Raw genomic sequence first — 27,534 nt, forward strand, 5'->3', positions numbered from 1 at the left:
ACAAAGTGCTTATGAGTTCTCTGCAAAATAAGAGTTCTTTCTGGTTGTATTAAATACTAAATGATTTATCTATCTATAATAGTTGGATCCCCCCCATTCCCTGTTTCCTTAAAAGGTAGTTTAATTTTCTGAATGGATTTAGGTAGTGGTTAATTTCAAAGGAGCAAGTATAGAAGCCACTTCTCATAATTGGCAGTCATATGTCAATTTCTGAACTCTGTTTCCCAAGAACTCCTGAAGTACTACCTTGTTTTGATTGATTTCTTTGTTGTAGTTCTGATTTTCCCCTTGATATTTGGATACCTTTGCCTGTCCAACCTTAGTAGAATGTAATCTTGAGAATCCCCCACTTCACTTTTTCAGACCCGGAACTTCCACCTGTCATCTTTGATTGCTGCAAAATCAGTTTGAGGGAAAGACTACAAATAAATTGATCTTTAGAACCAGGAGCTTGACAAAAAAGAGTGTAGATTACAGGTGGTAAAATCCTCGATGATGTGGCCGCTTTCTTGTGTTTTCTAAAGTGTTTCATTATAGAGTGGAGGGAAGTTAAAAGGGAGTTTTAAAAGTATTTCCTTTTAGAATATTTTCATTATGTGTAATATTAATCAATAATCCACATGAAAATAATTAAGAAGGGACTATAATATCTTTCTCTAATTTGTTTTACAACTCAGTGATTCTCACATTATCCATTTTAATTATGTTAACTAAGAAAAACTGAGAAATACTTAAGGATAATAAATGTACTTGTTCTCGTGGTTGCATTGGCAAGAGGATTATAATGCAAGTCATCTAACTCCCAGTGCAGGACTCTCTCCACTAGAACATGCTGTTAGTACCCACTATTTTCAGGAACACCCTCTGAGTAGACAACATTATGTCCTTACATCAACATAGTGTTCACATTCTGTGCCGAATTATGACTGTTAGAGAAAACTGTGTGCTAGCACAGTACATACTGTATTGTAGTATTTCATGAATTATTTCATAAAGTTGATGTGTACGGTAAAAGTAAGCATTTGTGCTTTTCCAGTAATGTCGTTTTTAACCATATCATTTTGATATGAAAGAAGAAAAGGAGACTAGTATAGCTAAGTCAGAGTGAACTAATGTGACCACACGTCTCAGAGAGTTTAGTTAGATGGCTTGAGAAGCTATTTGTATGTAACATTCATTTGGATAAATATATACTAAAGAAGTGACCTTGGGAAGTGTTTCAATGTGCATGTTTTTTAAAAGTATAAAAAGAAAAACGTTTTATAAAAATGGACTGAGAATTCTTTTCTGAGTGAATGTTAATAGCTGGAATGGTCTTCTATTAAGGAATGTTTAATACATATGTTTAATCTTATAATTTAGCAGTGTACTATATTAAGCTTAAATATCTACTATTTCTACATTTTTTCTATTTGTAAACCTGAGATATTTTTACACACATGTAATGAGACTGTCTGGGCTTTTTAAAACAATCTTTTTAGATTTTTAAGTAACACATAGATACATCTTCATTGTAAGTAATCTAAATAATGTAGGAAAGAAAACTAAAGTTCCCATGACCAGCCTTCTCAATCCTGATTCTCTCTGTATAGATCACCCTGCTTTAACATTGATGAAGATCATTTCTATTCTTTTTTCTAAAGTTTTAAAAACATATATGTACATATAGAACTATCATGAATATGTATGGTTTCATGTCATATTTGTTCATCTGTGAATTACAGCTTGCATTTTTCCCCATTGATAAATCTTGGCATTCTTTCCATGCTAGGACACACAAATCTACTTTATTATATTTTTATTTTTTGTATAGTATTCCATAGGACCATAGGTTATTTAACTGTTCCTCTAATACTGACCATTATTGGCATATACTGACCATGAAGACTGTTTCCTTTTTTGCTATTAAAATAATATTTCATAACTTCCATTAAAATGTACCCATTCTTTTATACCCCGATTTGTACTAAAGATACATTTGACACTTATAGATTACTCATTGTACATGCCCAAATCATTCTTTTCAAAAAATAAGTTTAGATTTATATAAAGTTCCAAAAATAGTACAGATAGTTTTCAGATACACAACTTCCCACAATGTTAGCACTTTGCATAACTGGGGTACAATTATAAAAACTAAGGAATTAACATTGTTATACTACTGTTAACTAATCTACAGAATTTATTTTGGTTTTATCATATTTTTTCAATAGTATCTTTTTTTTCCAGTCCAGAATTCAATCTGGAATTCCATATGGCAGTTAGAGTTCATATCTTCTTATTAGACTTCTTTGACCTGTGACAGTTCCTCAATCTTTCTTTGTCTTTCATGGTCTTGAGGCTTTTAAATACTGGTCATTTATTTTGTAGAATATCCCTCAATTTGGGTTTGTCTGATGTTTACTAATTATTATGATGAGATGATTCATTTTTGGCAAGAATACCACAAAAATGATGTGCCCTTCTCAGTGCATCATATCAGGGTGTGTATCATGATGTCAGTATCTTATTACTGGTGAAGTTAACCTTAATCACGTGGCTAAACTGGTATTTGCTAGGTTCCTTCACTGTATAGTTATTATTTTTCCCTTTGTAATTAATAAATATCTTGTGGTAGATATTTTGAGACTCTCCAAATATTCTGTTTCTTCTCAACGTTTTACCTGTTTTTTTCAGTAACTATCAGTAGAGTTTGCCTGCAGTGGCTATTATTGTACAGTTTTAATGGTGATTTTCTCATTCACTCATTCCTTCTACATTTATTAATTGGAAATTTTCTGTGAGAAAGAGCTTTTATTACTCATTTGTTCGTTCAGTTATTTATATCAGTGTGGACTCATTCACTTTAATTTTGTGGGTTATAATCCAATACTATCATTATTTTATTGCTTGATTGTTCTTGTTTTGGACGTTAGTAGCTCGCTTAGGTCAACGTGTGCCCTTTTAACCTGCCTCTGTCCTCTGTTGAGCTCTTCTTTACTTTCTGGCATCACAAAATGTTCTAGGCTTATCTTGAAGTTTTCCTGCCTCAGCACTGGAATCAACCAGTTTTCTAAAATGCCCTGATTTCTTTAATTGGAGAATGATATTTAGAAACCAGCGTCTGGGGATTGGGTATGTTCATTGTTACTTTGCTTCTGAGCATTCATTGTTTTTTGTCATTTGTACCCTTCTCTTGGGTCATAACACTAAGAATATTCATTATTTGTTCTTTAATAAATGAATTTAAGGCTATACATTTACATCTTGTACTTGATATGGTTTGGCTGTGTGTCTCTTCCCAAATGTCATCTTGAATTGTAGCTCCCATAATTCCCACATGTTGTGGGAGGGACCCAGGGGAGACAATTGAATCATGAATCATGGGGGCAGTTTCCCCCATACTGTTCTTGTGGTAGTGAATAAGTCTCATGAGAGCTGATGGTTTTATAAGGGGAAAACCCCTTTCACATGGTTCTCATTCTCTCGTTGCCAGCCACCATGTAAGATACCCCTTGGCTCTGCCTTCATCTTCCACTATGATTGTGAGGCCTCCATAGCCATGTGGATCTGTGAGTCAATTAAACCTCTTTCTTTTGTAAATTACCCAGTCTTGAGTATGTCTTTATCAGCAGAGTGAAAATGGACTAATACAGTATTTTTATATGTAGTGCTTCCATTATCCTTTATTTCTAAATAGCTTGTAATTTCCATTTTTATTTTCTCTTTGGCCCAAGGATTATTAGATGTATGTTTAAATTTTCATGTATACAGGTTTTTTTACTGTTCTTTGTTGTTAATTTTTCATATAATTTTGTGAGCAATGAATGCAGGTATATGTTTTGTTTTTTTCTTTTTAAGAATATCTTAATATTTCAACTGTGGCTAATTACATGGTCAGTTTTTTTATTATATGATGTATCGGGGAAAAGTGATTACTAGATATAAGATCTCAACTATTAAATATGTCCATACATCAAGCTTGTTAATCTGGTTATTTAAATCTTCAGGCTGGGCGCAGTGGTTCACGCCTGCAATCCCAGTACTTTGGGAGCCCAAGGAGGGCTGATCACGAGGTCAGGAGATGGAGATCATCCTGGCTAACACGGTGAAACCCCATCTCTACTAAAAATACAAAAAATTAGCTGGGTAGTGGTGGCATGCGCCTGTAGTCCCAGCTACTCACGAGGCTGAGGCAGGAAAATCGTTTGAACCCAGGAGGTGGAGGTTACAGTGAGCTGAGCTCACACCATTGCACTCCAGCCTGGGAGAGGCGACAGAGTAAGAGTCTGTCTCAAAAAAAAAAAAAAAATATATATATATATATATATCTTCAATATCTTTACCTATTTTTATGTTATTGTGATCCTTTCCATTTCTGTGAGAAAAATATAAATACATCCCATTATGATTAGTAATTTGTTTTCATTGGATTTTTAACAGATTTTTCTTTATATATTTTGGAGCTATGTTATTTTTCTTGGTGCATTGGGCTTTTTATAAAGATGAAAATTTCTTTGTTCCACTTAATGCTTTTGCTAATTTTTAACACTAACATACATATGTTATCATTTTAAAAAGCATTTTTCTGGACTATACTTTTATAGCTCTTTATTTTCTACCTTCCTTTGTCAAGTTTTTAAAGATGTGAATCCTAAAAACAATGTTTGGTTAACTCCTTTCTCTTAGTATGCTAAGGGAAATAAGAGGAGTCCTTGCCAGGGTATTAAGTGGGGATGAAAAAAGAGGATTCCTTAAAAATCTATTCTTTTCCCAATTAGGCAGAGGTTTTATTGTTACTACTATTTTAGATTCAAGGGGTACATGTGCAGGCTTGTTACATGGGTGTATTGCGTGATGCTAAGCTTTGGGGTATGAATAATTCTGTCACCCAGGTAGTGAGCATAGTACCTAATAGTTTGTCAGCCCATGCTGCTCTCCTTCCCTCCTTTCTCTAGCAGTCCCCAGTGGCTATTGTCCCATGCATATTTAATCTTTAGCTCTCACGTGTAAGTGAGAACATGTGGTATTTGATTTTCAATTCTTGTATTAATTTGCTTAGGATAATGGTTTCCACAGCAATAGACACTGTGGGAGATAATTGAATCATGGAGGGATTACTAGGGGTTGGGCTGAAAAACTAACTGTTGGGTACTGTGGTCAGCAGCTGAGTAATGGGATCATTTGTACCCAAAACCTCAGCATCATCTATATGTCCAGGTGACAAACCTGCACATATATGCCTTGAATCTAAAATAAAAGTTGGGAGGGAAAATGATAATGGACTCCAGCTGCATCCATGTTGCTGCAAAGGACATGACTTCATTCTTTCTTATGGCTACATAATATTCCGTATATTCCATAGTGTATGTGTACCACATTTCTTTATCCAGTCCATCATTGATGAACAACTAGGTTGATTCCATGACTTTGCTATTGTGAATTAGTGCTGTGATGAACATGTCTTTTTAGTAAAACAATTTTATTTTCCTTTGGGTATATACCCACTAATGTGGTTGCTGGATTGAATACTAGTTCTGTTCTAAGTTCTTTGAGAAATCTCTAAACTGCTTTCCACAGTGGCTGAACTAATTTACATTACCACCAACAATGTATAAGCATTCCCTTTCCTCTGCAGCCCAGCCAGCATCTGTTATTTTTTGACTTTTTAATAATAGCCATTCTGACTGCTGTGAGATGGTATCTTATTGTGGTTTTGATTTACATTCTTCTAATGACTAGAGATGTTAAACATTTTTTCATATGTTTGTTGGCTGCTTGTACGTCTTCTTTTGAGAAATATTTTTTATGTCCTTTGTCCACTTTCTAATGGGGTTATTTGTATTTTTCTTGTTGAATTGTTTAAATTCCTTATAGATTCTGGATATTAGACTTGTTGGATGCATAGTTTGTGAATGTTTTCTCCCATTCCCTATGCTGTCTGTTTACTCTGTTGATAGTTTCTTTTGCTGTGCAGAAGCTCTTTAGTTTAGTTAGGTCCCATTTGTCAATTTTTGTTTCTCTTTCAGTTGTTTTGAAGAGTTAGCTGTAAATTCTTTGGAAAAACTGATGTTGAGAAGGCTATTTCCTAGGTTTTTTTTCTAGGATTTTTATAGTTTGAGGCCTTACATTTAAATCTTTAATCCATCTTGAGTTAATTTTTGTATATGGTGAGAGGTAGGGGTCCAGTTTCTTTCTTCTACATATGGCTAGCCAGTTATCTCAGCACTATTTGTTAAGTAGGGAGTTCTTTCCCAATTGCTTGTTTTTGTCAACTTTGTCAAAGATCAGATGATTGTAGGTGTGAGGCTTTATTTCTGGGTTATCTATTCTGTTCCATTGGTCTATGTGTCTGTTTTCATACCAATACTATGCTGTTTTAGTTACTGTAGCCTTATGGTATAGTATGAAGTCAGATAATGTGATGCCTTTGGCTTTGTTCTTTTTGCTAGTATTGCTTGGGCTATTAGGGCTCTTTTTTTATTCCATGTAAATTTTAGGATTTTTTTTCTTTTTCATTTTTTGATACATTGATGTATTTTGTTAAATTGCTTTTCTGAAATGTACCAATTTATACTATTTTCTCAGGAGCCTAGAGTATAATCATCGTAATTTCTTTCAAAATTTTTTTTTATTTCAATAGCTTTTGAGATACAAGTGGCTTTGGGTTACATAAATAAATTGTATAATAATGAAGTTTGAGATTTTAGTGTACCTATCACCTGAGTAGTGTACATTGTACCCAATATGTAGTGTTTTATCCTGTGCCCCTCTCCCAGCCTCCTCCTTCTGAGTCTTCAGCGGTTTTCTAGCCACTGGGATAATATTCCAGGAAGGAGTGTAGCTGCCTCTGCTGCACAGTAGAGTTCGCATAAGGAGTGGGGTGTAGCAAGTGGCAGTATGTCTCACCCAGCTCCCATGCACTGGGCAAGGCAGGTTTCTCACTTGCAGTATTAACTTACAGTAGCTAGTTAAATTCCAGGCAGCCTTTGCTCAGAACTTAGAACTGTCCCAGGCCCTCCCTATCTGCTGTCAAAGTCCAGGCACCCAGCTCCTGTGCCTGTGGCTACTGCACACTTCCCACTCACGCCTGGGTTCTGGCCAAGGGAGTTCATCCCCACTCGAGGATTGTATTGTGAATTTCAGTTGGTAGCTTCTTTCAACCTGCCACCACCGTTTGAGTTAATTGGCAGACTTTCACGAGGTTCCCTTTTTATATAGAGTCAGCCATGGCTTCCCTTGGTCCATACTAGAGACTGGGAATGTGCACAAGGCTCTTCACTGTGCTGCTCTTACTTTTATATGTCCCACCACTCACTATATCAGTTCCAGTGCTGTGTAGGGTTAAGGCTACACAGGTTCCCTGGTATATATCCTGGAGGCAGTCTCCCCTACCTCACACTCTGAGGACTTATAGTTTTTCACCTGGCTCGTAGTGTAGGCTGCAGCCTGCTGCTTCTTTCAAAGGGCCTGTGATTTCCTTCCATTTTCCTGTTAAGGTCCTGCATTGCTTCTTGGAAAAAAGTTCACAGTGTGAATCTCTACTCACTATTTTGACTTTGCAAGTGGAAGAGGCATTCTAACACTGCTTCCAGTTTGCCATCTTGGAAAATAAAATAGAACAGTTTTTTTTCTATTTCTGTGAAAAATGACATTGGTAGTTTGATAGGGATAGCACTGAATCTATGAGTTTCTTTTTGCAGTATGGCTATTTTAACAATATTGATTTTTTCAATCCATGAGCATGGAATATTTTTTCATTTATTTGTGTCATGTCTGATTTCTTTGAGCAGTGTGTTGTAGTTCTTGTAGAGATCTTTCACCTCCTTGATTAGATGTATTCCTAGGTATTTCCTTTTTCGGTGGCTATTGTAAATAGGATTGTGTTCTTAATTTGGCTCTCCACTAGAATATTATTACTATATAGAAATGCTACTGATTTTTAATTTTTTAAAGGTGTATTTAGGCTTCTAGATCTTCTTTCCCACCTGACCTGCTCAAAACATATAATTAACTTTCCCTGAAAGAATTCTGGATGTTGTATCTCTGATCTCAGTGGTACTAGCTATAGCTAAGGATAGAGAGTGGTAAAAGGGAGGTGGTGAAATGAAAATAAAGAAATTAAGTGAAAGTTGACTTTTGGAATAATGGCATCATATCCCCTGAAATGGCACAAGTGCTTTCCCTTAATTCCCAGAACTTTGTCAAGAGATTGGGATAATGACTGGTAAAGAGGAAATATCCAGAGATTTTATCAAAATAACTATTTGCTCACCTGATCATCCCCGAATAAATCTTGTCATTTAACAATTTCTGCACACACACAGAAGCTTATAGGCAGCATTTCAGTCCTTTGTTTTTAATTTTTTAGGAGAAAATGATAAAATAAATACTCATTTACACAGATTTTAAAATTATCAAGATTTTATTAGGTTTATTTTATCATTTCTTTTCTTTACTGCAGTATTTTAAGGCAAATCCTAGTCTCCTAGTCTATGTGCTATTTTATCTTTATTTACTTTACTGTGATATGACTTTAAAAACATAATCACAATATTATCATTCCAAAATTAGCAACAGTTCCTTGGTATTCTCTAATTCCCAGTCCATAATTAAATTTTCTCAATTCTTTAAAAAAATTTTTTACTGTCATTTAAAAAAATATTTTAAGTTCTGGGATACACGTGCAGAACGTGTAGGTTTGTTACATAAGTATACACGTACCATGGTGGTTTGCTGCACCCATCAACCCGTCATCTACATTAGGTATTTCTCCTAATGCTATCCCTCCTCTAGTTCCCCCACCCCCAACAGGCCCTGGTGTGTGATGTTCCCCTCCCTGTGTCCATGTATTCTCATTATTCGTCTCCCACTTATGAGTGAGAACATGAGGTGTTTGGTTTTCTGTTCCTGTGTTAGTTTGCTGAGGATGATGGTTTCCAGCTTCATCCATGTCCCTGCAAAGGACATGAACTCATCCTTTTTTATGGCTGCATAGTATTCCATGGTGTATATGTGCCACATTTTCTTTATCCAGTCTATCATTTATGGGCATTTGGGTTGGTTCCAAGTCTTTGCTATTGTGAACAGTGCTGCAAAGCCGCTGTCAATTTGTTTTAATTGAGTTTCATACAAAGTCCATATGTCATATTTAGTTATTAAATTTCTTGCTTCTCTTTTATCTATAAAGGCCTCTCTTCCTTTTTTCCCTCTGTCTTAATTAGCTTGTTGTAGAAACCAGTCCAGTTGTGCTGCTAGTACCTCATTTTTTTAAATTACACTGTTATTTTAGGTTTGGGGTACATGTACAGGTTTGTTATATAGGTAAACTTGTGTCATGGGGGTTTGTTGTACAGATTACTTTGTCACCCAAGTACTAGGCCTAGTATCCAATAGATATTTTTTCTTATCTTTTCTCCCTCCCACCCTCCACTCTCAAGTAGGCCCCAGTGTCTATTGTTCCCCTCTTTGTATCCATCCATCCTCATCATTTAGCTCCCACTTATAAGTGAGAACATATGGTATTTGCTTTTCTATTGCTGTGTTAGCTTGCTAAGGATAATGGTGTCCAACCCCATCCATGTTCCTGCAAAGGACATGATCTCATTCTTTTTTTATGGCTGTATCCAATCTGTCATTAATGGGCATTTAGGTTGATTTTGTATCTTTGATATTGTGAATAGTGCTGCAGTGAACATATGCATGCAAATGTCTTTATGGTAGAATAATCTTTATTCCTTTGGGTTTATACTCAGTAATGGGATTGCTGGGTTGAATGGTAGTTCTGTTTTTAGGTCTTTGAGGAATTGCTACACTGCTTTACAATATGGTTGAACTAATTTACACTCCCACCAAGAGTGTATAAGCATTTCCTTTTCTCCATAACCTTGTCAACATCTGTTATTTTTTTTGACTTTTTAATGATAGCCATTCTGACTGGTGTGAGATGATATCTCATTGGTGTTTTGATTTGCATTTCTCTAATGATCAGTGATATTGAGTTTTTTTTTAATATGCTCATTGGCCACATGTATGTCTTCTTTTGAGAAGTGTCTGTTCATGTCTTTTGCCCACTTTTTAACGGGGTTGTTTGTTTGTTTTCTCATAAATTTGAGTTCCTTATACATGCTGCATATCAGACCTTTTTTAGATGCGTAGTTTGTAAATTTTGTCTTCCATTCTGTAGGTTGTCTGTTTACTCTGTCAATAGTTTCTTTTGGTATGCAGAAGCTTTTAAGTTTACTTAGATCAAATTTGTCGATTTTGGCTCTTGTTGTGATTGCTTTTGATATCTTTGTCAAGAAATCTTTACTTATTCCTATGTCCAGAATGGTATTGCCTAGGTTGTCTTCCAGGTTTTTTATAGTTTTGGGTTTTACATTTAAGTCTTTAATCCATCTTGAGTTAAATTTTGTATATGGTGTATGGAAGTGGTTTAGTTTCAATCTTCTGCATATGGCTAGCCAGTTACCCTAGCACCATTTATTGAATAGGGAGTCTTTTCCCCATTGCTTGTTTTTATCAGCTTTGTCAAAGATCACATGGTTTAGGTGTGTGTTCTTATTTCGGAGCTCTCTCTTCTGTTTCATTGATCTATATGTCTGTTTTTGTGCCAGTACCATGCTGTTTTGCTTACTGTAGCCCCGTAGTATAGTTTGAAGTTGGATAGTGTGATGCTTTTGGCTTTGTTCTTTTTGCTTAGAATTGCTTTGTCTATTTGGGCTCTTTTTTTGTTCCATATGTATTTTAAAATCGTTTTTTCTAGTTCTGTGAAGAATATCATTGTTAGACAGAATAGTATTGAATCTCTAAATTGCTTTGGGTGGTATGGACATTTTAATGATACTGATTCTTCCTATCCATGAGCATGTGATGTTTTTCCATTTGTTCATGTCAGCTCTGCTTTCTTTGACCAGTGTTTTATAATTCTCATTGTAGAGATTTTTTACCTCCCTGGTTAACTGTTTTCCTATTCTGTTCGTTTTGTGGTAATTATGAATGAGATTGCATTCCTGATTTGGCTCTTGGCTTGGCTGTTGTTGGTGTATAGGAATAGTAGTGATTTTTGTATGTTGATTTTGTATCCTGAAACTTTGCCAAAGTTGTTTATCAGCTGAAGGAGCTTTTGGGCTGAGACTATGGAGTTTTCCAGATATAGAATCATGTCATCTGCAAACAGGGATAGTTTGGCTTCCTCTCTTCCTATTTGGATGTACTTCATTTCTTTCTCTTGCCTGATTACTCTGGTCAGAACTTTCAATAATATGTTGAATAAGAGTAATGAGAGAGGGCATCCTTGTATTTTTCTTGTTTTCAAGAGGAATACTTCCAGCCTTTGCCTATCCAGTATGATGTTGGTTGTGAGAGTACCTCATTCTTGATTATGAACAGACAACAAAGGATAATCAGCCTTCTGAGCAGAGCCTCAAACATGAAAGTCAAAAAGCAAAACAAAGAAAGAGTCTCAAAGAGAAACAGAAGCAATGCAGCAAACTGAAGAAAACTTCAAAAAACACTAGAATTGATATCCTCAAAGAAATACAAATTGTATTCATGGGACAAAAAAAAGGGGCAATTAAAAAAGGCCTTTTGGAGAATAAGAAAGAAATTTTGGTAGTTAGAATGTGATAGCGGAAGTTAAAACTTTAATAGGATGGAAGATAATGAAAGAACAGAAAGTTAAAAGTGGTAAAATGGTAGAGAAAGGATAAGAAAGCTAAGAGATCTGTTCAGGAAATTCCACATCTAAAATAATAGAAAGATGTTCCAGACAAAAACAGAAAATCGACAAGAAAGCATCATTCTCCCTAGGGTAAATTTCTGAAAACTAAAGAAATCAGTTTCTAAAGCAAGTATTCACCAAGTCCCCAGCACAGAGAATGACAAAAGATTAACATGATGATACATTGTGATCAAATTGAAGAATCCCAAGTGAAAAGTAAAAAATTTTCATTCAGAAAAAGCTTCTGAAGCAGGGGGAAGGGTAGGGGGCCCACCATATATCACACAAAGAAATAGAAATGGGAATGTCATTGGATTTCTCAGCAGCATCACTGGAAATTAGGAAACAGTGGAATGGTGTCCTAATTTTCTGCTGAATATTTTTCAAATATATAATTTTCTATTCAGCCAAACTGTTCCATCTGAGATAAAATAACATGTTCAGACATCCAGAGTCTCAAATTTACTGCCAATGCACAGGACATTTCTGGACGATTTGCTCCTAGAAGTAAACCAAGAAGGAATAAAACTTCGGAACCAGGGTACAGGAGAATTGACATGAAAGAGAGATGAGGACAGTTCCTGAAGTGATGGAGAAGGGAAGTCTTATGATGACAGCTGTGTAGTCAAACCAGAGCATAAACCAGACTACAGCAGGGGAATGGAAAGCTCCAGGAAGGCTACCTCCTGGTAAAGAAATGATTTGGAAAGATTATCTGCTGTGTCTGAAGGTGTCGGGAGAAGAATTACCTCTCCGTCAAAGATGGAAGAAGAATAAATGATGGTACCCAGAAAACTACGAAGGAAGAAAAGGAGACAATTTTTAATTCCAGAGACAACAAAAAGTTATACAAGGAAGAAATATAATCATGGCATTATATGTTGCTCAGAAGTGAATAACAATGTAAATACTAAATATAATTTAATAAAAGTGCTGATTTAACTATATTGGGAGGATTAAGAGAAGAGTATGTAGATATGTATAGGAGGGTCAATTCTTACTAGCTACCTACCCCAACATCCATTTTGCCTTCTAAGTAACAGAATATATCTGGGGGCTAATCTTTAAAGGACGACACCTTCCAGCTGCATGTGCAGCTAAGTATGGCCATGTATCTAAGTTCAGTAGAAATATTCAGTGGTACTTTAAGGAAATTGACTTAAAAGGGATGGAGTAGGCCGTTATTCTCCTGTTCCTGGCCTGGAATGGGAATGTAATGGTTGAAGCTTTCACCACCATCATGGACTATGAGAATAAAATACAGATACCAAAGATGGTAGACCAGAGAGTTGGAAGGATTTGAGGCTCTATATGATATTAGCACTGAACTGATTACCAATGCATTTGTTTTATGTGAGATTATGTATATATTTATGCCATCATATTCAGGTGTCAATTATATGTAGCACAACTAGATCTTAACTGATATGTATCACTAAATAATATATAAAATTAAATATTAGGAAATATCAGTGAAAACATTTTACTTAGTAATATGGAGGTAAATACTAGGAGAAACAGGAAAAAAACATTAAAAGTAGTTGCCTTTGGCAGTGGGCATTGGGGTAGAGGCACATGATTACTATTTTTTTTATAACCCTTTTAGTCATTGTTACAGTTTGGATGTGGTTTGTCTTCACCAAAACTCATGATAAAATTTGGGCCTCAATGCAGCATTGTTGGGAGGTACAGGTGTTTGGCTTATAGGGGCAGATTCCACATGAATAGATTAATCCCCTCCCTTGTGAGTGAATGGAGTTTTTGCCCTGGCAAGAATGGATTAGTTCCCAAGATAGCAGGTTGTTAAAATACAGAGAGAGAGAGGTGCATGGCCACCGGCTTTCAGCCCATTTTCCTTATTCTTTGGCTTGCAAATCGAGATTACCCTCCAAATCACTTGACTTTCCTTTTCTCAGAGTTGTAGCTCTCCAGAGATGTCCCCAGATGCTCCACATTAAAGATACATCCTTTCATTGCTTTTCCCCCGAGCAATTATGAAGTGTTTGTGAGAGAACTAATTCACATTGTCATGGCTGGAAATATTCTCTGATGCTCAACTCCCCTAATCTATAGATTAAGTTGGTTTAAGGTCTACTTTGTATTACGAGCATTGTTGTTCCTACTGATAGTGACTCTGTTCTTGATTCAGGTGGACAGCTACTATGCTGCCATTAAAAACCAACTAGGTGGGAGCTTATTCCTCTGCTGAATTGTGCAGTGACTGGTCTCACCCAAGACTTTCATGTGAGAAGAAGCACCTTCTTTTTATCAGGAAATTTCTAGTATTTCCTGCTATTCACAGCTGAATGTAATGCCTCAGTTCATTTTCAATTGTTTGATTATATGTGATAAAAAAAGTATTTTCTTGGCAACCAATATTTCTGTACATTTATATTAGAAATAGATTAATAACTTTATAGCAACTACATGCTAACAAATCTTATTGTCTTTTTAATTAATTTAGCTAAGCATCCCATTGCCATGATGTATTAGATCAAGTTTATAATGTTACCATGTTATTCTTTGGACATTGTGAGTTAGTGTTACCATGTGGATAAAATGTCAGGCATCTTTTTCCTCATGTAAATTTTACTTTTCATGTTCATGTACTTACAGCTTTAATTTTGATTCTAAGTTTTCATTCATTCATTATACCAAAAGTTAACTCATGTTCTTCCAAATGACTTCTTACCAAAAGCCACACACAAAAAAAGAGTTTGGCTTCCTTGATTTTTTTTCTCTCTTGCTTCCTCTCTCATCATGTGATCCCTTTGCATATGCCCCCTTCCACTTTCCGCCATAAGTGGAAGCAACATGAGGCCCTCGCCGGATGCAGCTATCCAATCTTGAGTTTTCCAGTCCCCAGAATCATGAGCAAAGTAAACCTTTCTTTCTTTATAAATTACCCAGCCTCAGGTATTCTTTTACAGCAACACAAAATGGACTAAGGCAGTAATATTTGACATTTTAAATTTGAACATGTATTACTTTAAATGAAATTAATATTTTTAGTTGTGATTAATATTTATGTTCATTGTAAACAGTTGAACAATACAAAAGAATATAGATAAAAAGTTCTGTCTCTCTTCAATATCCTTTACTTTTTCCCCCTGCCCATAAATTCCACTCTCCTCCCCAGGATTTGGTGCCCAAGATTTGGTCTCTCCATATTTTTTCTGTACATTCATATAGCATATATAAGAGACATAGTTTCCTCTTCTACTCCTTTTTATTAAAAGTAAGTATATTTAAATGTTAACTTGAAAATTGTACATATGAGAGAATACTTAAGGGATGTTTGTTTATATTTTTAGAATTTACGATGTAGACATGCAGTTAAAAAGTCAACAAAATGAATTTCAGAAAGTAAAGAAACAACTGAGTCATTTGCAAGATGAGCTAAAGATTAAATATAGACAATCATACATCTTCAGGTAAGATTAAAGAACTGAAAATTATAAAGATTGAAAAGATATGCTTAATGCTAACTTTGTAAATAGCCAAACACATTTTAGTAATATGGTTTCTATATCTGGTGTGATTGAGAAAAGTGAAACAGCATTATGTTTTCTTTTTTCTTTTTTAAACCATTATCTCAATGAATAGTGTTGCTAATTAAATTTAAATTAGGCATATACCTTGTTCTATTAGTGCCTTGTTACTGTTCTTATTTTGTGGTGGCATTTAGAATGGAAGTAGGGTAACTAATTTCCCTCTTCACCAATATTTCTTGGTGTATTTGATCCTCTGAGTGATAGTCCAGTGACAAGAAAAGTAATAGAATAAGAAAACTTCCTAAATAATATTAACATACTCCTTAAATTCAGAAATATCTAGTGTAAAGCATGTTAATTCTGCTTTTATATAATCTTTGGAGGGTTTATAATACCTAAAGATAAAATCCAGCGTTCTAAAGAAACTAGGAAGTACGTTTTCTTTCCTAAAAATTGAATTGAATATATTGAGAATGTTTATGAGAAAGAATAATTCCTTTTTGAATTGAATAACTTTTAGCTCTTAGAAAAGGGAAGGCAATAAGTTAATTCAACATGGCAAATGACACAGGTTCTGGATGACTAAAAAAGTATGCTGGGTGAGTGTTTTGAATGATAAGGTTTGTTTTTTATCTAAGAATTATTACCAGGAATATTCCGAATAAATTTCTGTGGGCTAATAATTTTTAATTCATTTTCTGATAACCTATTGAACATCTACCTTTCACAAATGCCTTGCACATAACTGATGCTCAATACATAATTTTTGAATGAATCCATGAATGAAATCCACTCACAAAACAAGTAACCATTTTTATCATCAGAAATCCCCTTGATCCTTTCCCAGAAATCTGGTGTTGAACCAACAGGATAATGCCATCCAGGTGACCCCAACTTTTATATTTTAATCAGGACTATCAGTATTCATTTTTGTCTTCTGTAATAGCTTTGGCCCATATCTGCCACAGAAGGCTCATCTGATTTATCCACCAAAGCCTTCATGGATGGTAAGATTGACCTTTAAAGGCTGGACTGGGACAAGACCAAATAATTATTGCCACTTCAGGATATTATGGGACTGGTACACTTGATCCTAATTATTTTCATTTTTGCATGTTATCTTCAGTATTTCAAATTTTTGAAGAAACATAGACATACAAATGGAAGTGTTATTTTTATTCTGTATTCTAATTTTGTCATCATTTTGAGTTATATTTTTAACAGCTTATTTTGTTCACATGTTTCCATAGATCTGTGATTTTTGCTCATTTTTATCTAAAAGATCACAAATTAGGAGTCTGGGATCTGACTTATATAAAAATAGTACATACTAAAAACAATTTTGGAAGTAACTAGTCAACTAGACACTTAGTACAAATTACAGTTTATAATAGATGAATAGAAATAATTATTTTTATACTCTCACTGGTAGATACAATGCATTCCATAGAAAAAGGTATACTGTTAAAAATAAAATCAAACCAAATTTCTAGAGTTCAGTGACTTTTGTTGCATTACTAAAAGCTGATTTTAAGCTAGATTATTGATTATTTTTAAAATATTAGGCCGTAAAACTTAGTTGCTCTTGATAAAGAAAAGGAGCTTATAATCTTCTGTCTTGAAGAGGTAAAGGATTCATGGGCCAAAACGTGGGATGAAAAAAAAAAAAGAGGTAAGGGAAAGAAACATGAGCTTTTTACTCAGATACGATCATCTGTGTTTATGGAGCCTAAAAGGAACTTTCAGTAGATCAGTGAACTATGTTTTGGGGTCCATTGCTATTTTTAATTTCTTCTCTCATTTGTTTAATTACAATTGGGCTTAATCACTAGCCTCCAGCAAAGTATTCTTTCATGTTCTGTGTTTTCCCTGACATAATTTCCAGCTTGTGTCTTGCAAGGGCTCAGCATATTACTTGGCACATTGGTTGGCTCAGCACACCTGCTACTCAGAATAAAGTGTCTTTTGAAAATGCAAATTAATTGTAGAAGGCCTATAAAATAGATATTAAAAACCTGAATGAAATATAGATATACTTCACCTCACAAAGTTGTGTTTAAATTCGATATTCCAAATCAGATCATATTTGAAATATTCTAGCAGTATTTACTTTTAGAGGATTACTATTGTGAATCTTTTATAAATTATTTGAAATAAAGAGTACTTATCCTTTAATTTTTCTTCTTTGTAAAGCTAGACCTTGTCATCTCTAAAATTTTCAATGTCAACTCCAAAAATTTCTCTTGCAGGTCTCTCAGTTTCACTTCACTTCTTCAGTCTAATTAAGGACACTAATATTTTTTCTTATTTTCCCAACCATATTTTGGATTTACTTTGTTTTCTATCCTTGATCCCATAGTTTATTACCCCGTATCTTTTTAAAAACATCCTCATTGAGATATAATTTGCATACCACAAAATTCACCTATCTTAAGGAGACAATTTAATTATTTTTAATAAACCTACAGAGTTGTGCCACCAAATATTAGCTATTAGATTGGCAATCACGTTCAATATTAGAACACTTGACTAATTCCAGAAAAGACCCTCCAGACCCTCATGCCATCTTCAATCAATCTCTGTGCTCACCAGGCAACTAACATTTCTCTTTCTATAGATTTATACTTTTCTGGACATTTCAGATATATAGAATCATACAATATGTTGTCTTTACATCTGGCTTTTACTAATTATGTTTTTGAGGTTCATTCATGTTGTGGCACTTATCCATACTTTTGTTCCTTTTTATTGCTGAACAGTATTCCACTGTATGGATATACCACATTTTATTTATCCGTTTACCAGTTGATGGATATTTGGATTGTTTCCACTTGTTGGTGCTTATGAATAATGCTGCTGTAAACATTCATATACAAGTCTTTGTGTGGACATATGTTTTCAATTCTTTGGAGTAGATACCTAAGTGTGGAATCACTAGGTCATATGATTAATCTATATATAATTTTTTTTTGAGACAGAGTCTTGCTCTGTTGCCCAGGCTGGAGTGCAGTGGCATAATCTTGGCTCACTGCAACCTCTGCCTCCTGGGTTCACGCCATTCTCCTGCCTCAGCCTCCCGAGTAGCTGGGACTACAGGTGCCCACCACCACGCCTGGCTAATTTTTTTATATTTTTAGTAGAGATGGGATTTCACCATGTTAGCCAGGATGGTCTCAATCTCTTGACCTCATGATCCGCCTACCTCAGCCTCCCAAAGTGCTGGGATTACAGGCGTGAGCTACCGCACCCTGCCAATCGATATTTAATTTTTTAACTGCCAACCTGTTTTCCAAAGGGGCTGCACATTTTACATTCCCACACCATGAATGAGGATTCTAGTTTCTTCATGTTTTTGTCAACACTTGCTATTGTCTGCCTGTTTTGTTGTGGTCATTCTAGAGGGTGTAAAATAATATCTCATTGTAGCTTTGATTTGTGTTTCCCAAGTTACTAATGATGTTGAGCATCTTTTCATTTGTTTGTTAATCATTTGTATATCTTACTAGTGAAACATCTCAAATATTTTGCCAATTTTTAATTGGTTTATTTTCTTATTATGTGATTGTAAGAGTTCTTTCTATATTCTGGGTATAAGGCCTTTATATGAAATATGATTTGCAAATATTTTCTCCCAGTGGCTTATCTTTTTATTTTCTTAATAATGTCTTTTGAAAAGCAAAGGTTGTTATTTTTGATGAAATATAATTTATCTGTTTTTTAGATTGTGCTTTTGCTGATGTATGTAAGAACTCTGTCTAAGCCTGTCAGAAGGATTTTCTCCTGTATTTTCTTCTAAGAGTTTTATAGTTTTAGCTCTTCTTTAGATCTATGATCTGTTTCAGCTAACTTTTGTGTATGATATGAGGTAAGGATCTAAATTCATCCTGTTTCACATGGATATTCAATTGTTCCAGTGCTGTTTGTTAAGAGGCCAATTTTTCCTTACTGAATTGCCTTGGCATCTTTGCCTAAAATAAATTCACCATAAATGTAAAGGATTATTTTTGGATTTTCTATTCTATTCCATTAATCTATATGTCTTATGTCAGTGCCACACTCTCTTAAGTACTATAGTTTTTAATAAGTTTTAAAATCAAGAAATATAATTCCTCTAACTTCCTTGTTTTCAAAATTGTTTTTGCTATTCTGGGCCCTCCATAGTGAATTTTAGGATCAGCTTGTGAATTTCTGCAAAGTAACCTGCTAGGATTTTGATAAGTATAGTATTGAATCTATAGATCAATTTGGGGAGAATTTCTACCTTAAAATTTTTGTATCTTTCAATTCATGAATGTGGTATGTTTTTCCATGGAGATCTTTAGCCCTCTCAAAAATGTTTTGTTTTCTTGAACTTCTTTTATTAGAATTTATTTCTAAGTGTTTTATTCTTTTTATGTTGTTATGAATTGGGACTCTTAATTTATCTTGGGGATTGGTCATTGTTAATATACAGAAATAAAATTGATTTTTGTATATGTATCATGTATCCTGTGACCTTGATGAATTTGTTTATTAATTCTAGTATTTAGTATTTGTGTGTGTGTGTGTGTGTGTGTGTGTGTCTTCTTTAGGATTTTCTACATAGAGGAGTTTGCCAACACTCCAAGTCCTTTTACCTCTACTCATTTAGTTGTATTTACCCTTAAATCCTTTGGCCTTCATACATACTTCCAGGTTGTTAAACACTAATTCCTTAGTGAGGAATCCTCAGTATTCTGCTTAGGTTCCTTGGTGTTATTCATCTCTTAGCAACTGTTTTTCTTGCCTCTTATTTCACAGAGAAGGTTAAGGTTACCAATAGATGCAAACTTATTGTGAACCAGATGATGCTTAAGTTTCAGCATCTCTCACTTAGGACTTCCTTCCAAGGTTCTGGGAGGGCTCCTGGTGAAAGCAAGATGAATGGGTTGTAATTTGGTTAAAAATTATCTTTCTACTCAGGTTTTTCCTCTCTCTCACTTTTTAAAAAAATTATTAATTTTTTGTGATTCTCACTTCTGTTGTCAGTATACCATTGGAGTAGTCACAGGCATTTGGAGGATCTGAGTAAGGGAAAGTTGACTTAGGAGTATACCATTATAATTGCCATTTGGAAAGATATTTTAGAATGCTTTAATGAAACAAGCAAGAAATTACATTAATTTGGATGTATATAATTTTTTAAAATTAATCAAATAAAAGCATTTATAAGCAAATTAGGCAATAGAAATTATTGTGGCCTAAAGAAGCAAATCGTAATAACTTTTTTGATTACATCAAAGCAAATTTATTAATAGAAAGATAAATTTTTTAAAGTTCTTGGGTTATTTGATAATCTAATGAAAGGGAGTTAATTATTCAGATACATTGGAGAAAGATTTAAGTTTTCACTGATTTCACAAATATGACTAACATCATTGAATGTAACATACAAATCATAATATACTACTTCAGGGAGACCATCTAAGGTAAACTGGCCCATGAGTTTCATTGTTTCAAAGACAATTTAATCACTTTCCAAGAAAACCTGAAATGGCAAAATCTTATGTATGAGAAAAGTTTAATAAGAATTTCCCCGAATTTGACAATGCTAAGAATTTGTGTGACATTACTGATTACCAAATTACTAATTACTAATTACCAAAGGTCTCCAAGATAAAATGGACTCTATTCAGCCTTTTTCTGCAGACTTAAACACTGATCACTACGTTTTTCTTAAAATTTCCATATCCCCTGGCTTTTCTGACATTATTCTTTTGGCTTATCTTCTTACTCACTGATGAGTTCCCCCTAGTCTCCTTTGAGGGATTCTTTTTAGTTTCAGTCCCTTAAATGTTTGTGTTGTCCAATGTGTTATCCCTAGCACTTCTGACTTTTCCATTTCTCCTACTGAGGAGGAATCTATTTTATTTACTCTTTCATTCAGTATTTGTTGAGCACATATTATGTAGTAGGCACTGTGCTAGATGCTAGAGAGACTGCGATGAGCAAGTAGATATAACCTCTGCCTTATAGATCTTAGTCTACTCAGGGATGTAAATATTGACAAAATAATTATACTCTCATGGCTTCAGTCATCACCTTTTTGCTGCTCTCAAATCTGTGTCTGTATTTTATTGGATTATTAAGATAATTAAAACCAGAATAAAATCACTGAGATGACAAAATGTGATTACTTTGAGCTGTCGGATTTTATGAAGCAAATGCACTGGATCAGTCACTTTGAATTGTTTTATTTATTATTACCCCAGATTTTTCACTACCTGTATAACCATGGTATGTGGGACAAATGCTGTATAAGACTTTAAGATTCTCGCCAGGCGCGGTGGCTCACGCCTGTAATCCTAGCACTTTGGGAGGCCAAGGCAGGCGGATCACGAGGTCAGGAGATCGAGACCATCCTGGCTAATATGGTGAAACCCCGTCTCTACTAAAAATACAAAAAATTAGCCGGGCATGGTGGCGGGCGCCTGTAGTCCCAGCTACTCGGGAGGCTGAGGCAGGAGAATGGCGTGAACCCAGGAGGTGGAGCTTGCAGTGAGCCGAGATGGCACCACTGCACTCCAGCCTGGGTGACAGAGCGAGACTCTGTCTCAAAAAACAAAACAAAACAAGACTTTAAGATTCTCATTTAGAATCTAAGACTAAATTGCTCTGACCTAATTTTCTTCACTAAATGTTTACGGTTGAATAAAAAAAGATAAATAGAATAAATGTATATGAAGGTAGTTAGCTATCTTTCTTTGTAGTTAAAATAATGGCAAAATGGAAATGAGTTAGAGTGACCATATACTTCAGTCTACCTGAGATATTCCTAGTTTGTGTTTTGTCTCAGCATAATATGAATACCACCTTCTTTTGGTTTCAAAATTGTCTCCAATTAGACAGTAGATTATATGGTCACTCTAAAACTATTTTTGAAGAAATGTTTATTATGCTTACTATTTTCTAAAATCCTATTTTTTTTTACTTTGCAGTCAAAGATTGTCAGAGTACAAATATTTCTGGAATAAGACTCTTTCATTACTTACTTTTACTAAAAGGGAGCTAACCAGTATTAAAAATGAAGTATATGATAATTACCAAAACTGGACTTCATTGAAAGGAGACATTTTTCTACAAATTAAATCTATAAGTGAAACAGCCTTGACAGGTTTGTTACATATATTTAGAATATAATTGTCCCTTTTTGGTAAATGGTACATCATAAGTAATAAAATAATGATATTTCATTTTATTTGATGGGAATTAGGATTAACTTTGTTATCACTTGTTAGAGTAGATGACCATTAAGATCTATTTCAACTCTGAAATTTAATTATTATAGGTTTATCTAAGATAATCTATGATACATCTATCTTGAACTGTGGCCAGAAGTCTGTTCATTATTGTTAAAAGTACTAATCTATGTTTTTAAAACTCCTCTTAATGACTGAGTAGCTCATATTAGGTCAGCCTTCTTATAGATAACAACTTTAATTCTAGAAAAATAGCTACCTAAAGACAATAAAGAGTGACCCAAAGCAAACACATAATGGAGGGAGTATCAAAAATTAAAATAAGGCATACTAAGTGAAAGATGCCAATTTGAAAGGGCTGCATACTATATTATTCCAACTATATGACATTCTGGAAAAGACAAAACTATGGAACAGTAAAACGATCAGTGGTTGCCATGAGTTCCAGGCAGAGGATAAATAAGAAGAGCAAAGAAGATTTTTAGGGCAGTGAAACTAATCTGTACAATACTACAATAGTGGAGACATGTCATTATACATTTGTCAAAGTTCATAGAATATACAACACGAAGAATGAACCCTAATGTAAACTATAAATTTTGGGTAGTAATAATAATGTTGATTCATCAATTGTAACAAGTACTACTCTCCTGAAGTGTGTCCATAGTGGGGGAGGTTTTGCATGTGTGGAGACAGGGGGATATGGGAATCCTCTGTACTTTCTGCTCAGTTTTCCTGTGAACCTAAAACTGTTCTAAAAAATAGTCCATTAAAGTTTTTTTTTTTTTAATGTTGAAAAATGCATGGCAGTGAGTGAATTTTTTTCTTTTTAAGGATATTGGACTGAGAGCAGGGCACAGTTTGCTCCACGCAAAGAAGGTAAAAATCTGATAGAAAACTGTAGACTAGAGGATAGAGATCAAGACAACCTCAGCCTCTAAGAAGTAAGGGGATATCCCAGAGAAGTGAAAGCCAGAGAAAGAGAGCTCAAATTTTGCATATAAACTCTTTCCAAATCTGAAAGACATTTCCCTGAAATACATGTGCTCAAGGAAGATGCTAAATAGTCCATCTAAAACTAAAGTAATTGATATTTTAGCTGTCACCTACCCTATGAGAAACAGATTTAACACTTTAAGTTTAGCCAGATTAACTTCTTGTTAAAACAGTACAAGAAAAAAAATAAATACTATTTGGAAGAACATAAGAAGAATCCAGAGTCTCTATAACATAACACCCACAATGTTCAGTATACAATCCAAAATTACTCATATCCAAAAGAATAGAGACCAGTTGACTCAGATGATATAATTAGCTAACCAGGATTTCAAATTAGCTATCATAACAATGCTCAAGGATATAAAGGAAAATATGCTAGTAATGAATAAAAAAAAAATCTGAGTAAGCAACTATTAAAAAAATGAGAAATTGAAGAATTGAAAAATATGGTATCTGGAATAAAATTTCACTGGATGGACTTTTTTTTTAAAGTCAAGAACTTATTTTATTTTATTTTAAAATAAACATTAAAGATCCCCCATTTCCCACCACCCTATAAAACTTTTGAATGTGGAATGTTCAACAGCCCATCCATTTTGGTAGGTTACAAAACCAGCAAAAACTCCAGTTGTCTAATGATGAATGTTTAAGAATAGTTTTGTTTTTAAATAGCTTTTAAATAGTTTTGTTTTTAAATACTGGAAAAATTCCTGGGCTAAATGCTGAAAATAAAATTTAATTTCTGCACAGAAAATACCATTAACTTAGTAGCCTTTGCTTAAAGGTGGGATTAATTCTCCATGAAGTCAGAATGAGACAATAAGCAGCATTAAGTTCATAGGCACACAGAACTAGTGCTCAAACTGCTAGCACAAATTCCAATGGGATGCCATAAATGAACACTCAGCAAGTGAATTAATCTGATTCACAGGATTATGTTTAATCACCGAAAACACACTGGCCAGTGTACCATAATATGTTACCAGAAGAGTTATTATCTATTTGTTCTCCCTTTCAGAAAACTTATTGTAAAGGGACTGTTTTCATCCCATAAAGACAGGACTACAATTGTCAGCTTTCTATTACGTGGATATGGAAGGAAACTATTTTTACTCTGCATGTTCTGTCCTAAGCGTCATCTTGAGGCTTGCACATGATACTCAGATTCCTCACCCTTGCTTAGGAGTAAAACAATATACTTTACAGGGTGATAATAATTTCCATAGTTATTTGAAGTGGCTTGAAAAAGGCAAGATTGACTTTTTTGACATTGGATAAAATCTACAAATCAGCCCTCGAGTTATTCAATGATAACTGACAAACTAAAATATTTCCCTAGAAAGGAAGATGAAAGAAGTGAAGTGTGGTTTGGCAGAAAACTGCATTTCATAGCTTTTCCAGTTAAATTGGAGCACTGAACGTTCAGATGCATACCAAATTATGCATGGGTCCTAATCACACATATAAGGCTGGATGGACTTTTATAGTGCATTGCATTTACAGAAAAAAGAATCAGTGAATTTTAAGATAAATCAATAGAAATTAATTTGAAGAAGAGAGATAAACATTGAAAAAAAATGAATGGAGCCCCAGCATCCTCAGGAAAGAATAAAATGCACCATAAGTGACAAATATGAGTAAATATAAAAGACTCCTTTTCCTTTAAATTTGTTTTAAAAACTCACATGCTTATTTAAAGCAAGCATTATTATTTTGTGGGGCTTATAAAGTATGTCAATGTAACATGACAACTAGAGTCTAAAGGATGGAGAGGTGGATAAATGGATTCATTTTGTTGCACTATGTTTGTATTTTATGTGACATGGTAGAATATTTTATTTAAACCAATAAATTAAGTATGTATATTATGATTTCTAGAGCAACTACTAAAAAATTAAATACAGAAACGTAGTAAAAAGCTAATACATAATTTAAAAGATAACTCTTTAAAAAGTATTCAAACAATCCAAAAGATGGCATTTTAAACATCATCTAAGATTTATACAGTAATCAAATCAGTATAGTACTGGCATATGGATCAACAAAGATGAATAGAACAAGATAGCCTGGTAAATGACCCTACTTATATAATCAATTGATTTCTGACAAAGGCAGCAAAACAATCCAATGGGAAAAAGAAAGTGTTTCAACAAATTGTGCTGGAACAACTGAATACCCATGTAGAAAAATATACCTCAACTTCTGCCTCACACCATACATGCGAATTAATTTAGGATAAATCATAAACCTAAATGCAAAGGATAAAATTATGAAACTACTAGAAAAAACATAGCAAAATATCTTCATGACTTGATGTTAAATGAAGATTTCATGGATAGGACATAGAAGTAAGAACTATAAAAGAATGAAAATTGGTGAATTAGACTTTATCAAAATTAAAACATCTGTTCATCAGAAGCTATCAGTATGAAAATGAATAGTTAAATCACAGAGAAAATATTTATAAAATATGTGACAAAGAACTGTTGTCCCAGTTACATAAAGAATGCCTACAAGTCAATAATAAAAGTATTCAATCAAAAATGACCAAAAGATCTGAACAGACACTTTACACAGGAAGATACATAAATGGCCAATAAAGACACAAAAATGTTCTCAACATTATTAGCTCGTCTGATTGACTAAAATGAAACAGTCTGATGGCAGCAGATGTTACTGAGGAAGTAGAGTACTGGAATCCTTGTACAAATTGGTGAGAATGTAAAATGCTACAGCCACTTAGAGAAAATATCTGACAGTTTCTCATTAAACTAAATACACATCTATCCAAAGACCCTGAAATTCCACCCTTTGGTATTTACCCAAGAAACATGAAAACATATGTCCACAAGATACTTATATGAGAATATTCAGCAACTTTATTCAAGCTTAATTCAAAATATCCTAAAACTGCAAAAAGCTCAGGAGCACATCAGTAGTAGAATGGGTTCTGTAAAAGAAAACAATTGAATATATTCAGTGGGATATATAATGAACTGCAGATAATGTAGTAGCATGGATAATCCTCAAAAATATTATGCTACTTGAAAATAGCCTTACACAAATAATACATATTGTATTATTTCATTTATACGATGTTCTAGAAACAGGCAAAACTAATCTACACTGGGGAAAAAATGGTTGCCATGGAGGGTGGGATTGACTGGAAAAGCACAAAGGCACTTTCTTTGATGGCAGCAATTCTTTATGTTTTGATAGGGGTTTGCATTACACAGTGGATGCATTTGCCAAAACTCATCTATTGGTGCACTTGAGATTTGTACAATTCTGTAGGTAAATTTACTCAAAAATAAAAAGAAATAAATGCAAATGTTGAACTGTATCTGTATGATGAAATGTTTAGGAGAGAAGTATATTTATGTCTGCAACTTACCTTGATATTCACAGGATGGATTGATAGATGTATAAAGTGTTTGATAGGTATATAGTTACGTGACAAAGCAAATATAGTAAAATATTAATTGTAGAATCTAAGTAGTGTGTATATTTGTGCTCAGTATACAATTGTTTTAACTTCTCTATATGTTTTAAAACTTTCATAGTTAAATATTGGAAAAAAATCATGTTAAACCATGAAACTTTAATTTCACTTGCTGACAATTTTGTTATATAATATGTGCGTTCAGAAATGCATTTTTATATGACAATATGCTTTTAAATTTGAAATTTAACTTTAATAATTAAATTTAGGCAAATAGACGAATATTATAACAAACATGTAAAAAGTATATCTATATTAGGCCGAGTGTGGTGGCTCATGCCTAGCACTATGGGAGACGGAGGCAAGTCAATAGCTTGAGCTCAAGAGTTTGAGACCAGCCTGGGCAACATGGCAAAGCCCTGTCTCTACTAAAAATACAAAAATTAGTCAGGTGTAGTGGTACGCACCTGTAACTCCAGCTACTTGGGAGGCTGAGGCATGAGAATTGCTTGAACCTAGGAGTAGAGGTTGCAGTGAACATGTCACTGCATTCCAGCCTGGGCGACAGAGTGAGACTCTGTCTCAAAAGGAAAAAAAAAGGGTATCTATATTGTTAAATGGAGCAGCTGGGTGTGGTGGCTCATGCCTGTAATCCCAGCACTTTTGGAGGCTGAGGCAGGT

At 34.3% G+C, this 27,534-nt stretch overlaps 1 protein-coding gene across 2 annotated transcripts in view; it reads left to right on the plus strand.

Moving 5' to 3' along the window:
- LEKR1 (leucine, glutamate and lysine rich 1) overlaps positions 1-27,534 on the plus strand; it is a 221,366-nt gene that overhangs the window by 76,498 nt on the left and 117,334 nt on the right. For both annotated transcript variants that reach the window (XM_012510792.2, XM_003256340.2), the window contains exons 4-5: positions 15,016-15,135; positions 22,152-22,327. In XM_012510792.2, the coding sequence (XP_012366246.2) occupies positions 15,016-15,135; positions 22,152-22,327 (296 nt within the window). The remainder of the gene's footprint in view (positions 1-15,015; positions 15,136-22,151; positions 22,328-27,534) is intronic.

This window comes from Nomascus leucogenys, chromosome 11 (genome assembly GCF_006542625.1).
Source record: "Nomascus leucogenys isolate Asia chromosome 11, Asia_NLE_v1, whole genome shotgun sequence".
Classification (NCBI taxonomy): domain Eukaryota; kingdom Metazoa; phylum Chordata; class Mammalia; order Primates; family Hylobatidae; genus Nomascus; species Nomascus leucogenys.